At 41.2% G+C, this 15,453-nt stretch overlaps 1 protein-coding gene and 1 non-coding gene across 2 annotated transcripts; one reads left to right on the top strand and one right to left on the bottom strand.

The window, feature by feature from the left end:
• Positions 1 to 6,110: 6,110 nt before the first annotated feature.
• LOC118487868 lies at positions 6,111 to 6,216 on the bottom strand. Its single transcript, XR_004882811.1, has one exon. It is a non-coding gene; the product is annotated as a small nucleolar RNA R71 (small nucleolar RNA).
• A 5,360-nt stretch (positions 6,217 to 11,576) lies between these two features.
• LOC110918292 lies at positions 11,577 to 13,792 on the top strand. The gene is made up of 2 exons (XM_022162630.2): positions 11,577 to 11,691; positions 12,008 to 13,792. Exon 2 carries the CDS (start codon positions 12,010 to 12,012, stop codon positions 13,729 to 13,731), a length of 1,722 nt encoding a protein of 573 aa, XP_022018322.1. The 5' UTR covers positions 11,577 to 11,691; positions 12,008 to 12,009; the 3' UTR covers positions 13,732 to 13,792.
• The last annotated feature ends 1,661 nt before the right edge of the window (positions 13,793 to 15,453 follow it).

The raw sequence follows: 15,453 nt of genomic DNA, 5'->3' as shown, positions 1-15,453 counted from the left end.
TAACGGGCAAGGTATAAGCCTACTGATTAGCCTTGATTAAACCTAATTTGATAATAATGCACACACAATAGGTTAGTAACTAATTCAGCAGTTACGTCAATTCACGAGATCAAACCCTCACAATGATTAATAAGTGCAATTGTAACAACTGTCACTAAAACCCGTAATTAGGATAAAAATTATCCAATAAGAAAACCCTAATTAAGACACCCAAATAATTTGGCATGAACCCTGAAATTTCCAGAACAATCGGAATCAGGATCAGGGCCCCTAAAACTCGAGGGGGGCAAACCCTAATTGATAATTATCTAATTAAAATCGTTGCTAAAGGCTGATTGGCTGAATTTTTGACTCACCAAGGCTAAGACCCGAACTCAGCTAGGCTAGGAAATAGGTTGCACCCTTTACGGACCGTAAAGGTTAAGCCTTACGGACCGTAAGCCTACCGGTCAGCCTTGCGGACCGTAAGGGTTAGGTCATACGGTCCGTAAGCGAGTCGAATTTCTGGCTATAAATAGCCGACCTTGGCACTTAACTGTTGAAACAAAAGCGACGTAGAATCGCTGTCTGTACGTCGACTTAGATCGATTACAGTCCACAACACACACACGATCACGAGGTGCTGCCGCAATCAGGGTAATAACTCGATCGCTATTACGATTCAACGTCCGATCGATTATAACTATCCAACGATAGTCCGGGTGCTGCTCAAATTGAGCTTGTACTTTGATTATTCGTCGTGATTTCGACTTGAATATTAGAGTGTTGTTCGAATTCGGACTATGCTCTGTTATTCGTTGTGAATCCGATTGAATTATCGAGTATTGCACTGATTAATCGTTGTGAAGGTTTAATCTCGTGAATTGACGTAACTGCTGTATTAGTTACTAACTGCCTGTGTGTGCATTGTGTTAAATTAGGTTAATCAAGGCTAATCAGTAGGCTTATCTATTGCTCGTTAATCTGCAATGTGAGTCATTCTTCTTTTAAAACTGTTTTCTCACAGATTGTGAGTAAGTTGTACAAAACTCCAAAGTTATTTTCAAAGTTATAAATACAGGGATTAAGTCTTTGTAATCACCATATTACAGCCGGTATGTGGGGTTTTGTATACATTACTTGTTTCCCGTCACACTTGGACAAACGGGTGGCCAAGGGGTGATCTGACCACAGTCACAGACACCATTGGACAAATGGGCTAGCCAATGGTTGGTCGATTGACAAGTACTGTGGGTAGTTGGTTTGATATCAGAAACATTGTAATTCCCCTTAATACTGTAATTTATAACTAACGGGTCGTTTTAGAAAACAGAATGATTCACTCAGTATTTCCCCGCTGACAAAACCTTTTTCAAACATGTTTCAGGTGATCTGTGTGATCCAGGAAAAGTACAGTAAAGCACTACAAGCTCAGAGAAGTGGCTCATTGTGAATAAATAAATAAAACATGTTTTGGAAAATAATGATTTCTGTGTGAAATCAACTTATTGTAAATTATGGGATTTTATGCCTAAAAACTTTGGGTAATATATTAAACGAGCATTTTACGGTGAAAAGATCCTGTAATAAAAGACTTCCGCTGTCGCATAAATCAGATACCACGGGATTTCTGTCCCGCGGCCCCAGGAACGGGTCAAACCGGGCCGGGGGCCGTGACAGCAATACTTAATAATTCAATCGGATTCACAATGAATAACAGAGCATAGTCCGAATTCGAACAGCACTCAGATATTCAAGTCGAAATCACGACGAATAATCAAAGTAGAAGCTCAATTTGAGCAGCACTCAGTCAATCGTTTGATAGTTATAATCGATCGGACGTTGAATCGTAATAGCGATCGAGTTATTACCCTGATTGCGGCAGCACTTCGTGAATTGTGTGTGTTATTGAACTGATTTGTATATAACTCGACGTACGTTCAGGGAATTTCCGTCGTTTCAAGCACAGAAATCAAGTGCCAATGTCTGCTATTTATACACGAATTTGGAATCGCTTACGGACCGTATGCCACTTCCCTTACGGTCCGTAAGGGAAGCATTCTAAATATAGGGTGCCTAGGTTCGGGACTAGCTATGCTGAGTTGATAAAATGGTCCAATTAGATCTACACAACGTTTAATTTAGATAAACGTCCAACTAGGGTTTACCCCCCTTGAGTTTTAGGGGTCCTGATCCTGATTCCGATTGTCCTGAAAATTTTAGGGCTTGTGCAGAATTACTTGGGTGTCTCCATTAGGGTTTTCTTATTGACTAATTATCATCCTAATTATCGATTTTAGTGACAGTTGTTACATCCTCCCCACCTTACGAAAAATCTCGTCCTCGAGATTTACTGAAATAGATGAGGGTATTTTCACCTTATTTCTGATTCTAGCTTTTACATGTATTCTGGTCCTCTTTTGGCTGTGAACAGCACTAGTTGTTTTGTGCTTTGAAAGACTTGATCTTCTTTATCTTATTTGTAATAGATTCCCTATCATTTAAAATTTGCCATTTACCTCTTTACCTTGGAGAGATACTACCAGGGATTTATCTGATAGACATTTCTTAAGGTTGGATACATGAAACACATCATGTACTTCTGCTAATTCTTCTGGTAGTTATAAATGAGAAGCTACTGGTCCTAATCGTTGGATCACTGGGAATGGTCCTATGTATCTTAGACTTAACTTTCCTTTCTTACCAACTCTAATAATTCTTTTCCAAGGAGATACTTTCAATAGCCTTTTTGTCCCCAACTCGAACTCCAATGACTTTCGTTTATTATTCGTATAACTCCTCTAACCGTCTTCAACCTTTCCTTCGTAATACTAAATATGACAGTCGTAGTCACTTAAGATTTCCTTGTTGTTCAATTATGTATCTTAAATTCTTTATGACCCATAAGGATAGTAAACTTACTTCCCTACAGATAATGTTTCCTAATCTTAAGGGTAAACTTATGGCTTCTAATTTTAGGTTTACAAGTGGTATGGCTTTCTTCGTGCTTTTGTAATTGCCTTGATGCATACACAATTACTTTTTTTTTTGCGTTGCATTACCATACATCCAAATTCTAGTTTTGAAGTATCACCGTATACTTTAAAACCTTTTATTCCTTCTGACAAGGCTAGAATTGGAACCTTATGCTTAAAGGCTTCTTCTAGTTTAGGTTTTTATTCAACCTTAACTGTTTTAGCTTAGATATATCTATCTGGGAGATATTCTTAATAAACTGCCTATAGCATCTGTCTAAATTTACAGAATTCCTAATTTCCCTTTAGGGATTGCGGAATCTTCCATTTAGTAATTTGCTGTTATCTTAGCAGGATCTAAGTGAATACCTTCATGATTCATCATGTGACCTTACGTGGTTTATTTCCTGTAATCATAAACACTTCTCCGGCGGGTGCCTGGATTTTCTATAAAGTTCTCATCACCGAGAATTCGAGCAGGGTTGGTGACGGGTGGTCCGTAGGACAACCCTTAAAAGGCTTAAACATAACGCACATTCTACATTTTATCCGGTTATTTGCGTGAATTAGGTAATCACAAGATGCTATTGATGCAGGTGCTAAAGTGTACAAAATGAAGGTTTAAGGAAGCTTGAAGGATGTTAGAGGCTGGCGTGATCAAGATGTGTGGAAACAAAGGGAAATGAAGGAATTGGAAGCAAAATATCACTCAGAGCCGTAAGCTACGCCACCTGGCCGTAGCTTACGGTCCCTATAACATACAAGAAATGAGTGCCGTAAGACAGGAGCGAAGCAGCGTAAAGGTTCACTGCTCACCGTAAGCTACGGCCTCCTGCCGTACCTTACGGTGCTGATGGAAGGATTGTTGTTCGCTGGGTGGCGTAAGCTACGGCAGGCGCCGTAGCTTACGGCGCCGATTGTTCCAAAGTTGTAACTCTTGCATTAATTGGCCGTTTTATGGAGCTTTAAGGGTTCTAATCATGGGTCTTCGGTTACACCTGAATGGAACACGACTTGGGAGGATAAATTAGAGTCTTGAAGGCCTTGGAACACATCTTTGGCTTGATCTTTTCACTAGAATTTGGGGAAACAATCTTTGCACTATATTCTTGTCTTTGTTGGTGATACTTGTGAACTTGGTTTTTATTTCTTGTTTGTCATGATGTTAGCTAAAGCCATGAGTGGCTAGACACTTTAATGACTATCTTGTGGTGAAGGTTTGTTAGACTTTTGTGTTCTTATTTGCATTTCTAGAATATCAATCCTTTTTATTTAAATTGATTGTTATGGTGTGTAATCGATTGTTAGTAACAGGTTGAATCTTATTTTAAACTAATTAGAAACCATACGTTCTTGGTGCCGTTGGCAATCGAGATATCATGGGTATAGTTGGGTTTGGGTAAGGTTTGATTGATCATCGGGTGATAACCTCACGTTCTCGGAATCTGAGTACTTCGTCCCCTTTCATCACTGCAAATGTTTATACATGAACTATGTCTATGTAGTTCTTTCTAGTTAAATGATTAACACAAAAGTTGAAGCAAACCGGATACCCAAGATAGTTGTTTATTTCTCAATTGTTTACAATCTCAAATTTTCAGTTTGCAAAGTAGTTAATTAATCTTAGTTTTTAAAATCAATCAAAATCCAAACAACTCTTGAATTTTACTTTTTCTTGCAATTAGTTTAATTTTAGTTAACTTAGACAACTTTCAAATAACACATTTTCCACAAACTCCCTGTGTTCGATACCCGCTTACCACTATTTACATAGTTGTTTTTGGGATTAAATTTGCGTGACCACGACATCACGTCAAATTTTGGCGCCGTTGCCGGGGAGTAGTGCGCAACGTGTGTTATTTTTGTTTTTGCTTTAAGTTTGTTATTTTTCTGGTTTACGCGAGGTGTGTTAGTGTGCAGGTATTTACAGGTGCATGCGTACTAGGAGCTCTCACAAGCTATCACCGTTGGCGTTTGATCCGGAAATCGAGCGAACTTTGCGAGCAAACAGAATTTTGCTAAGGGAAAATACAATCAATAGTTCACCAACAACACCAGTTACACCAATTCGATACATGGATCCACCACCACCACCACCCACTACGGGTGAATTTACCTCATCATTCATACCAACATCCACTCAACCTTCACCTAACACTACCATTCCACCAAATACTACCGAACCCACCATACCTCAACATGTTACACCAACCAACACCACACAGCCCATTACTACCCAAGAAGAGCCAACCGTCACCTTTAACCCTTCCACTACTATACCACCATTATCCCATTTTTTCCCGGGTGCGGGTCCATCATATTCGAGCCATACTATGGCACCAATTTCGTCTATTGTCCATGCTACACCGTATCGACCACCAAATCAATCGGGTTTCCAATACTCGACTATTCCATTTGGGCAATCATCGGGAATTCAAGGAGATGGGTATGAAGAAGGTTATGAGGAATTTGAAGGTTTTGATGAAGACGGATACGGTTATGGGGGTGATGGAGAGCAAGGGGAGTACGGTTATACGCAAGGCCAAGTACAAGTGATTCCAAATGTTGGTGGGGTTCAACAATTCATACCTCAACATATTAGGCCAAGGCCACAAGGGCCGCAAATGCAACGCTCGGTTCCTTTGCAACAAGTTCGACCACAACAGGTGCAACCGCAAATTCAAAGGCCAATTCAACAACCAATCGTACCACAAGGGCCTATACAAAGACCAATGGGTCAAGTTCGTCCACGAGGTCGATTTGGTGTGCCAAGGAGGCATCTTAGGGAAAACGCAAGGGGAATTGAAGCACATTTTAGACCGGTGATTACTCACAATCCTTCACCGGTAGTCATTCCTCATAACAACCAAGGGAGAACTTTTGAAGTAAGAACCAATTCTTTACAAAGTTTGCCGAAATACAAGGGGCTAGCAACGGAGGAGCCTTATTTCCATTTGGAGGCATATGACTCAATTTGCAATACTCTTGGGAGTCAAGGTTTTTCGGCCGATGATATCAAGTTGGTATTATTTCAATTTTCTTTGGAGGACAAGGCAAAGAAGTGGTTCTACACTTTGCCTTCAGCATCTATTTATACTTGGGCGGAGATGCAACAAACATTCTTAGACGAATTCTATACCGCCCAAAAGACCAATGATGCGAGAAAAGGATTGAGGAGCTTTCAACAACAACAAGGCGAAATGTTCCATGAAGCATTCGAGCGGTTGAACATGATGATTAAAAATTGTCCACACCATGGGATTGAGCTTTGGGAGTTAATGAACGCTTTTCATGAAGGGTTGTGTGCCGAAGATGCACGAGATTTGATGTCCATCACAAATGGAACTTTTGGCACAAATTATGAGTATGAGGATTGGGAATTTTTGGAACAAATGGCGATCACCTCAAAGAGAAAAGCTCAAGCTTCAAGGAGAGCACGACCGGCCGTTACTCGAACACAAGTGCACGCGGTTGATGACGGTAATATACAAACTTCTAATCAAATTTATGACGTTTGTGCATTGTGTAATGAAATAGGTCATGCGGCGGAAAATTGCCAAGGAATGGTTGAAGGGCAATTTGAAGAAGTTCATGCCATTCAAGGTCAAGGAGGGGGTGGTAGAAATTACAACATGAATTCTAACACTTATCACCACGGGTTGAGAAATCATCCGAATTTTCGTTATGGGAACCCTTCGAATCAATCGAACCCGAACTTTCAAGGTAGCCAAGGGAATTATGGTTCGCGCCAACCTTACAATAATCAAGGTGGATATAGAGGTGGGAACAACCAAGGATACCAAAGGCAATACCAAGCGGGTCAAGAAAAAGGGGGGTCTTCGGGTGGAAATGAAATGATGGAAATGTTGAAGAGTATGCAAGCGGAGATGCAAAAGAGAAACCAAATGGATGACGCACGCATACAAAAGGATGAGGCGCGAGACAAAGCAATCCAAACTTTGACCACTCAAATGGGTCAACTTGCAACCGAAGTGTCCGAATTGAAGAAGGGTAAAGGTCAATTACCAAGCGACACTAAGGTAAATCCATCTCACGGTACGTCAAGAGGTAACAATGTTAATATTCATCATGTGAGTGTTTTGAGAAGTGGGAAAGAGTATAAAACCAATCCTTCATCGGATTTGGTTGAAGGGGTGGTTGAGGATATAACGGGTCAAGAAAGTGAGGAAGAAAACGAACCACCCATTGTTTCTTCTAAAAAACCCAATTTTGAAAAACCCGAAATTATTAAAGAAAAAGAAAAAGTAAATGAGGGTGAGGGGTCTAGTGAAGTACCGTTTCCTTCGGCTTTGCTAGATCCGGGTAAAAAGAATTTTATTTCAAAACGGGGTCCTCAAAAAGAGGAAATGTGGGAGGTATTCAAACAGGTTAAAATTAATCTTCCTTTGCTTGAAGCTATTAAACAGGTACCCGCTTACGCCAAATTTCTAAAGGAATTGTGTACTCAAAAGAGGCAACAAAAAGTGCCTAAATTGGTAGATTTGACGGAGCGGGTAAGTGCGGTATTAAAAGGTGACCTTCCTCCTAAGTTACAAGATCCGGGAACGCCTTTAATAAATATTCAAGTTGGAAATTTTCAAACTACGAGGGCATTATTGGATCTTGGAGCCGGAGTAAGTATCCTACCGGGGGGGTTATATGACCAATACGATTTTGGTCCATTGAAGCGGGTTGAGACAACGGTTGTATTAGCCGACTTGTCTCATAAACTTCCCCGGGGTATCGTGCGGGATGTTATAGTTAAAGTTGATGAATTTTATTATCCCGTTGATTTCCTTGTGTTAGATTACTCATCCGCGGACCCAATTCAACAACAAAATGTTATTTTGGGTCGGCCATTTTTGAACACCGCACATGCTATTATTGATTGTCGCTATGGCACAGTTGACATGACATTCGGTAATAGAAAAATGAGGTTGAATGTTTTTACTAACGGTACTAATGTGTATGGTGATGAGTGTTTCTTGGCAGATTTTATAGATGGCTATGACCCGAAGGTGTTCGAAGAAGAAATTTTGGGTTCTTGTGTTTGTGATATGTCTTTGCAGGTTCATACATGCGAGTTAGAGGTTGAAGAGAAGGAGCAAGAAGCTCTCGCGGTGAAGGAAGGAAGTCCACCATGGACTTACCAAACGGATACATTACCGGTGGAAATCGATTCGGGCACCAAGCCTTCTTTGGAAAGTCCACCAAGTGTGGAGTTGAAGGAGCTACCAAAGCACCTAAAGTATGCATTTTTGGGGGAAAACGATACCTTACCGGTAATCATTGCTTCCAACTTGGAGGTAGCTCAAGAGGAAGAATTGATGCGGGTGTTGAAGGCTCATAAGGCGGCAATTGGGTGGACGATAGCCGATTTAAAAGGCATTAGTCCATCAATTGTGATGCACAAGATTATTACAAGCGAGGATGTGAAGCCGACCCGTGAAACACAAAGAAGGTTAAATCCGAATTTGAGAGAGGTGGTGAAGAAAGAAGTCATCAAGTGGTTGGATGCGGGGATCATTTACCCCATTTCGGATAGTGCATGGGTAAGTCCTACACAGGTAGTGCCTAAAAAATCCGGCATCCAAGTAGTGAAAGATGAACAAGGTGAGCAAATCGCCACCCGCCCGGTAACCGGGTGGCGAGTGTGTATTGATTATCGCAAATTAAACGCGGCTACCTCAAAAGACCATTTCCCGTTACCCTTCATTGACCAAATAATTGAAAAACTTTCCGGTCAAAAATATTATTGCTTTTTGGATGGGTATTCGGGATATAACCAAATTGCTATTCACCCGGACGACCAACACAAAACCACGTTTACATGTCCATATGGTACATTTGCTTTTCGGCGAATGCCATTTGGATTATGTAACGCCCCCGCCACGTTCCAAAGATGTATGATGAGTATATTTTCGGACATGGTCGGGGAGTCTCTTGAAGTGTTTATGGACGATTTTTCCATTTTTGGTCCAAGTTTTGATTCTTGTCTTAATGAATTAGAAAAAGTTTTAAAAAGGTGTGTTGAGACAAACTTGGTACTAAGTTGGGAAAAGAGCCATTTTATGGTTCAAGAGGGTATTGTTTTGGGGCATGTCATTTCGGACCGGGGGATGGAGGTAGACAAAGCAAAGATTCGGGTAATTTCATCTTTACCCCCACCAAAGAATGTAAAGGGGGTGAGATCTTTTTTGGGACATGCGGGGTTCTACCGAAGGTTTATTAAAGGCTTTAGTGTGATCACAAAACCTTTATGTAACTTATTATTAAAAGATGTTCCCTTTGATTTTACTGATGAATGTTTGCAAGCGTTTCATGTGTTGAAGGAACAGTTGGTGAAGGCTCCCATTTTGCAACCACCGGATTGGTCAAAGCCGTTCGAGATTATGTGTGATGCTAGTGATACAACTATTGGAGCAGTTTTGGGGCAAAGGGTAGATAAAAAGCCGGTGGTGATATACTATGCAAGCAAAACATTGTCCGAGGCGCAACTTAACTACACCACAACCGAGAAAGAATTATTAGCGGTGGTGTATGCCTTGGACAAGTTTCGATCTTATATTTGGGGAAGCAAGGTGATAGTGTATTCGGATCATAGCGCGGTCCGATATTTGATGGAAAAGAAGGATGCAAAGCCCCGGTTGATTCGTTGGGTGCTTTTACTACAAGAATTCGATCTTGAGATTCGGGACAAAAAAGGGTGTGAAAATGTTGTTGCGGATCATTTGTCCCAAATCCCGTTGGAAGGTGTCGATGACCCAAGTGAAATAAATGAACGGTTCCCCGATGAAGAATTGTTGGCCGTCTCCACTTATGTTGCACCTTGGTATGCCCATTATGTCAATTATTTGGCTAAAGGTGCAATTCCAAGTCATTGGACTAGGAAGAGACGACAACAATTCCTTAGTCAAGTGAAGCAATATATATGGGATGAACCCGACTTGTTCAAAATCGGGGCCGATCAAATGATACGGAGATGTGTTCCCGAAACGGAAGTTTTAGAGATCTTGATTCATGCTCATTCATCGGCGTGTGGTGGGCACTTTAGTGGGAACAAGACGGGTTATCGGGTGTTATCGAGTGGGTTTTATTGGCCCACGATTTTCAAGGATTCTTGTGAGTACGCCCGGAATTGCATCAATTGTCAAAGAATGGGAAGTATTTCGAAACGTGATGAAATGCCGTTAAATCCGATTTTGGTAGTAGAAGTATTTGATGTTTGGGGAATTGACTTTATGGGTCCTTTCCCAAACTCAAATGGGTTTTTATACATTTTGGTGGCGGTCGATTACGTGTCGAAATGGATTGAAGCTATTGCCACAAGGACCAATGATCACTCCGTTGTATGTAAGTTTGTGCAATCTAATATTTTTGCTCGTTTTGGTGTGCCTAGGGTGATAATAAGTGATGGCGGGTCGCATTTCAAGAATTTCAATTTTGGGAAGTTGCTCAAGAGATACAATGTGAACCACCGCGTTGCTACACCATACCACCCGCAAACGAGTGGTCAAGTCGAAGTATCTAACCGGCAAATTAAAGAGATTTTAATGAAGACGGTGAGAACGGATCGGAAGGATTGGTCAAGCAAGCTTGACGATGCATTGTGGGCCTATCGAACGGCTTACAAAACTCCACTTGATACCACTCCTTATCGGATGGTTTATGGGAAAGGATGTCATTTGCCCATGGAATTGGCACACCGGGCGTATTGGGCAATTAAAACGGTGAATGCAAACTATGATGAAGCGGGTCGGGCGAGAAAGCTTCAATTGAATGAAATAGAGGAAATAAGAGATCAAGCCTATGAATGTGCATCCGCGTACAAAGACAAACTTAAAAAAGTTCATGATGCGAAAATAAAGAAAAAGAACTTTGAAGTGGGTCAAAAGGTGTGGTTGTATAATTCAAGGCTGAAATTGTTTGCGGGGAAACTGAAAAGCAAGTGGATGGGTCCTTACATTGTCCGAAGAGTGGGAAGGTTCGGAGATGTTGATATTCAAGACGAACGAACAAACAAGCAACAAACGGTTAACGGGCATCGCCTCAAACCGTACTTGGAAGGGAATGATATCAACAACCTTGAGCTAGATAAAGTGGGCTACATTTTACGCCCAGTGGATGAAGAGGAAACGTGAAAGAGGCCCAGGTTTGGTATTTGTAAATATTTAGGATAGTTTATTTTATTTCAAATAAGTCTCGTTCAAACCAGTGTTCGAAACAAGTGTGGGGAAATTTTCACGAATTTCCCGAACATAGTGTTGAGGACAACACGGGTTTTTAACGGGGGGTAGGGTAAAATTTATGTTTTTCTTAAAAATTATGAAAACTCATAAAAAAAAAAAAAAAAAACAAAACAAAACAAAACAACAAATTCCGAAAATAATAATAAACCCTTCTATTAACCCCAACCACACCTTTTCCCTTATCCCCAACCACACTTTTTCTTATTCTTCTTAACCACACCTTCTCTTATTCTTCTTCTTCTTCACTAGAACCTTAAGAACCCTAATTTCACACTTCCATATCTTACTCAAATCTAGCCCGATTTTAGTGATTCTTGGGTCTATTTTGGGTGGAATTTCACAAGGAATTCAGATTTAGTACTGAATATTGAAGATTCCTTAGTTTTCTGGGTCGAATTTCAAACCCTAGGTGCCGAAAATTTGGGTCTTTTTGTGGGTTTTTGTGTGAACTTCAAGCTTTAGTGATTCTCATCTTCTACAACACCAAGGTATGCAATTTTTGTTCATTCTTTGAAGTACATTGAGGTTTGTAAGTTTCCATCATGTTTTTACTTACACACTTGCTTGTATGAGATAGATGATAGAATTTGTAAACCATTGATTGTTATTAGTATAAATGTGTTGATGTTTTATAAAACTTTGTTGGAAAATTCTGATTTTAGGAGACATCATGCCAAAATTTTGTTTGAAAAAATAAAAATTTTGGGTTTTTGCACATTTATATCTATAACATGAAGCAAGTGTGGGGAAGATGGGATAAAAATAACTAACTTGAATTGTTTGCGTGGTTGTGAATGTGTGTAGGTATGGCATCTAGGAAAGGAAAGGGAATTGCAAGTTCTTCCCAAGGGGATGCGGCACAACAGAAAAGGAGGAAATTGGCTCGGATTGGTGACCCGGATTCGGAGGAGGATGCACCGCCAAGGGGGCCAAAGCCGGATTGGACAACCGGTTCATTGTTAGACCAACCCGCGGAATGGAGAGAGGAACTTTTTCACGATCAAATGAACAAGTTAAAACAAAGGGGAGAAGCGTTTATTTGTGAAAAAGAAATCCGGGAGGCGGATTTTGCCCCGTTTGGGATCATCGCCAAGTTTAACGCGTTGGGTTGGGGAGCGGCCACAAAATGCTATGATGGTGAGACGAAGAAAATGTATGACAAGCAAATTCAAGAGTGGGTGGCATCACTCGAATGTCCCCCATTCAAGGCTCCGAACAAGATGCGGTTAGTTGGGAAGTGTAATGGTGTGAAAGTGGAAATGTCATATGATTCTTTGCGCCGGGTGGCGAAGTTCGATGATGGGCCGGCCAATGAATATATCTACCCGAGTCTTAGGGATCTTTATCATGAGCCCGCGAAACATGAACAATGGCAAGCCATGCTTGATTACCTCTTCCTTCCGGGCACAACACATGGGAAGTTATATAGAAGAAATTTAAGGATGGAAGCAAAGTTGATATTGACGTTGTGCATGTACAATGTCATGCCTAGGCGGGGTGACAAGATGGAGGTGCGGTTTCAAGAAGTACTAGTTTTGTATATGTTGATGAATGGGTCACCAAAGGTTCCTTTCCGATTTTTGGTACTAAACAACATCTGGTTGAGCAAGATTAGCGGGGAAAGGAAGATTATACCCCATTGCCGGTTGATTACGGCATTACTCAAGAAGTATGGGGCAATCAAAGGAGATGAAAGAGGTTCTTACAAGAGGTTTAGACCATTCGACCTTAAGAACCTTGGGTCGGATTGGACGTACACCGAATCGGATAGGTTTCATAAGTTGAAAACGGATGGTAGAAGGTGGAGAGCGTTAAAAGTAGACGCGAGACCGTTACGACCGGGGGAGGAAGAGGAGCCCGAGTCAACGGATGATGAAGTGAGCGGGGATGATGATTACCGCGAAGACACATTCACGGTAGATGCTCAAGTAAGAGGTGTTGGTCAAGCGGGGGTTCAAGGAGCCGGCGTACAATCTGGCTATGTGGGAAGTGCATTTGACTATGCACAACAAGCTTACGACCCGTATTGGGCCCACTCGGGGGATATGGGTCAAATCATTCAACAAAGGCGACCACCCACATTCGGCAATTGGAGTGAACCAAACCAAGTGTTATTTGATCATCAAACTTTTTTGGGTGCTAGTGCGGAAAGGGCTATCAAAAGAAGCTATGATAGGAATGAGCAATTGAACCGCGCTCATAGATATGCCCATGAAGAAGAGATGAATAACCGTTACTTGGATGATCGACAAAGGCGCATGCATGATCAATGGCATGCGGGGCAACCGGTTGTGGGAGATCCACCCGTTGTGGACTACACCACACTTCCACCATATGATGGTAGTGTGTCATACCCCACCCCACCATTGCACCACTCTCAATGGGTGGATCCGCATGCTATGAGTTACCAACAAGCAAATCCAAGTAGTGATCAAGGAAGCAGTAGTGGCGGTGGAGCATTTGGTTTTGGTGAATGGACGGATGTGATGACGTCCATCTTTGGGCCTCCACAGCCGAAGTATTACTAGCCAGGTCGTATTCCGCTCCTTTGTACATTTTTGTATATATGTTTATGTGTTTATGTTTATGTTGCGGTTGGGAGGTTGGGTGGTGTTTGTATTAATATGTTGATGGGTTGTGAGAGTCGGTGGAGTTTCTAAAAAAAAAAAAAAAAAAAAAAAAAAATATTTGGGTTTGAGAATATAAGCCATTGGGGATGTTTTTGTTGAAAGCGATCTTTCCCTCAAAACCATACATTGGGACAATGTATCCCAAGTGTGGGGATGGGGGAAATTTTTGAGAAAATTCAAAAATTTTTGCAAATCCAAGCGAAAGTGTAAAATTTTGAACACTTGATATTGTTCTAGTTGACACACCGACACCCATCTCTAATCCTTTCTTGGTGAGAATTGAGCCACGCATGATTGTTAGTGATATTACCTTGTTTGAGTGGCGTTGTGTGTTGTGTGTTAATAGAACTTGTGTGTGAATACTTGTTAAATCCTAGAGTCAACATGCTTTTGAAGATGATAGGGGACTTCTAGGATGCCTCGTCTAGATGAGTGCGAGTGTGGGATTTGGGGGGTTGGACCTCATTAATTATATATATGAGCATGGTTGCGAGAAGGGTGGGGGTTTGGACATTTAGTTGCCCATTTTGTGCTTAAAGCCTATCATTTGTTACCCCCTAGTTAGTTACCCAAAAATTTACCCGATTTGACCCGGTCTTATAGTATTAGTGGTTGTTTAGTAATTTGTGATTTAGTTATTTGAAAAAAAAAAAAAAAAAAAAAAAAAGAAAGAAAAAGCAATGAAAAAAAAAAAAAGGGTAATGTTTAGTTGTTTGTATATAGTAGTTAAGTTTGATAGTTGTTCGTTTCATGGTGTAATAAAAGACCGGGTTAAATCCTTCGCTACTACATATATATTCCTTTTCCTACCCTTGCACCTAGCCCCATTACAACCCGTAAGTTTTTTTGATTCAAAAGCATGCTAGACATTGGTTAGGAGGCAACTTGGTTTTCATACAAGCTTATTGTCGCACACACACATATACGCATTGAGTGGTTTAGCATAATTTGCTAATTTTTCTTGTCACCGAGAGTTTTGTGAGGGGTGTGTCTTGTGGTTCGATAAAAAGCTAGTAAAAGGACGGCACTTTGGTTTGGTTTGCATGATTGGTTGCTTATAGTTAAAAACAGTTTTTGAAGTGGTTGCTTGGGACAAGCAACGGGTAAGTGTGGGGATGTGACGGGTGGTCCGTAGGACAACCCTTAAAAGGCTTAAACATAACGCACATTCTACATTTTATCCGGTTATTTGCGTGAATTAGGTAATCACAAGATGCTATTGATGCAGGTGCTAAAGTGTACAAAATGAAGGTTTAAGGAAGCTTGAAGGATGTTAGAGGCTGGCGTGATCAAGATGTGTGGAAACAAAGGGAAATGAAGGAATTGGAAGCAAAATATCACTCAGAGCCGTAAGCTACGCCACCTGGCCGTAGCTTACGATCCCTATAACATACAAGAAATGAGTGCCGTAAGACAGGAGCGAAGCAGCGTAAAGGTTCACTACTCACCGTAAGCTACGGCCTCCTGCCGTACCTTACGGTGCTGATGGAAGGATTGTTGTTCGCTGGGTGGCGTAAGCTACGGCAGGCGCCGTAGCTTACGGCGCCGATTGTTCCAAAGTTGTAACTCTTGCATTAATTGGCCGTTTTATGGAGCTTTAAGGGTTCTAATCATGGGTCT

The sequence above is a fragment of the Helianthus annuus genome, chromosome 15 (genome assembly GCF_002127325.2).
Source record: "Helianthus annuus cultivar XRQ/B chromosome 15, HanXRQr2.0-SUNRISE, whole genome shotgun sequence".
Classification (NCBI taxonomy): domain Eukaryota; kingdom Viridiplantae; phylum Streptophyta; class Magnoliopsida; order Asterales; family Asteraceae; genus Helianthus; species Helianthus annuus.
This window is presented reverse-complemented; position numbering and strand designations above follow the sequence as displayed.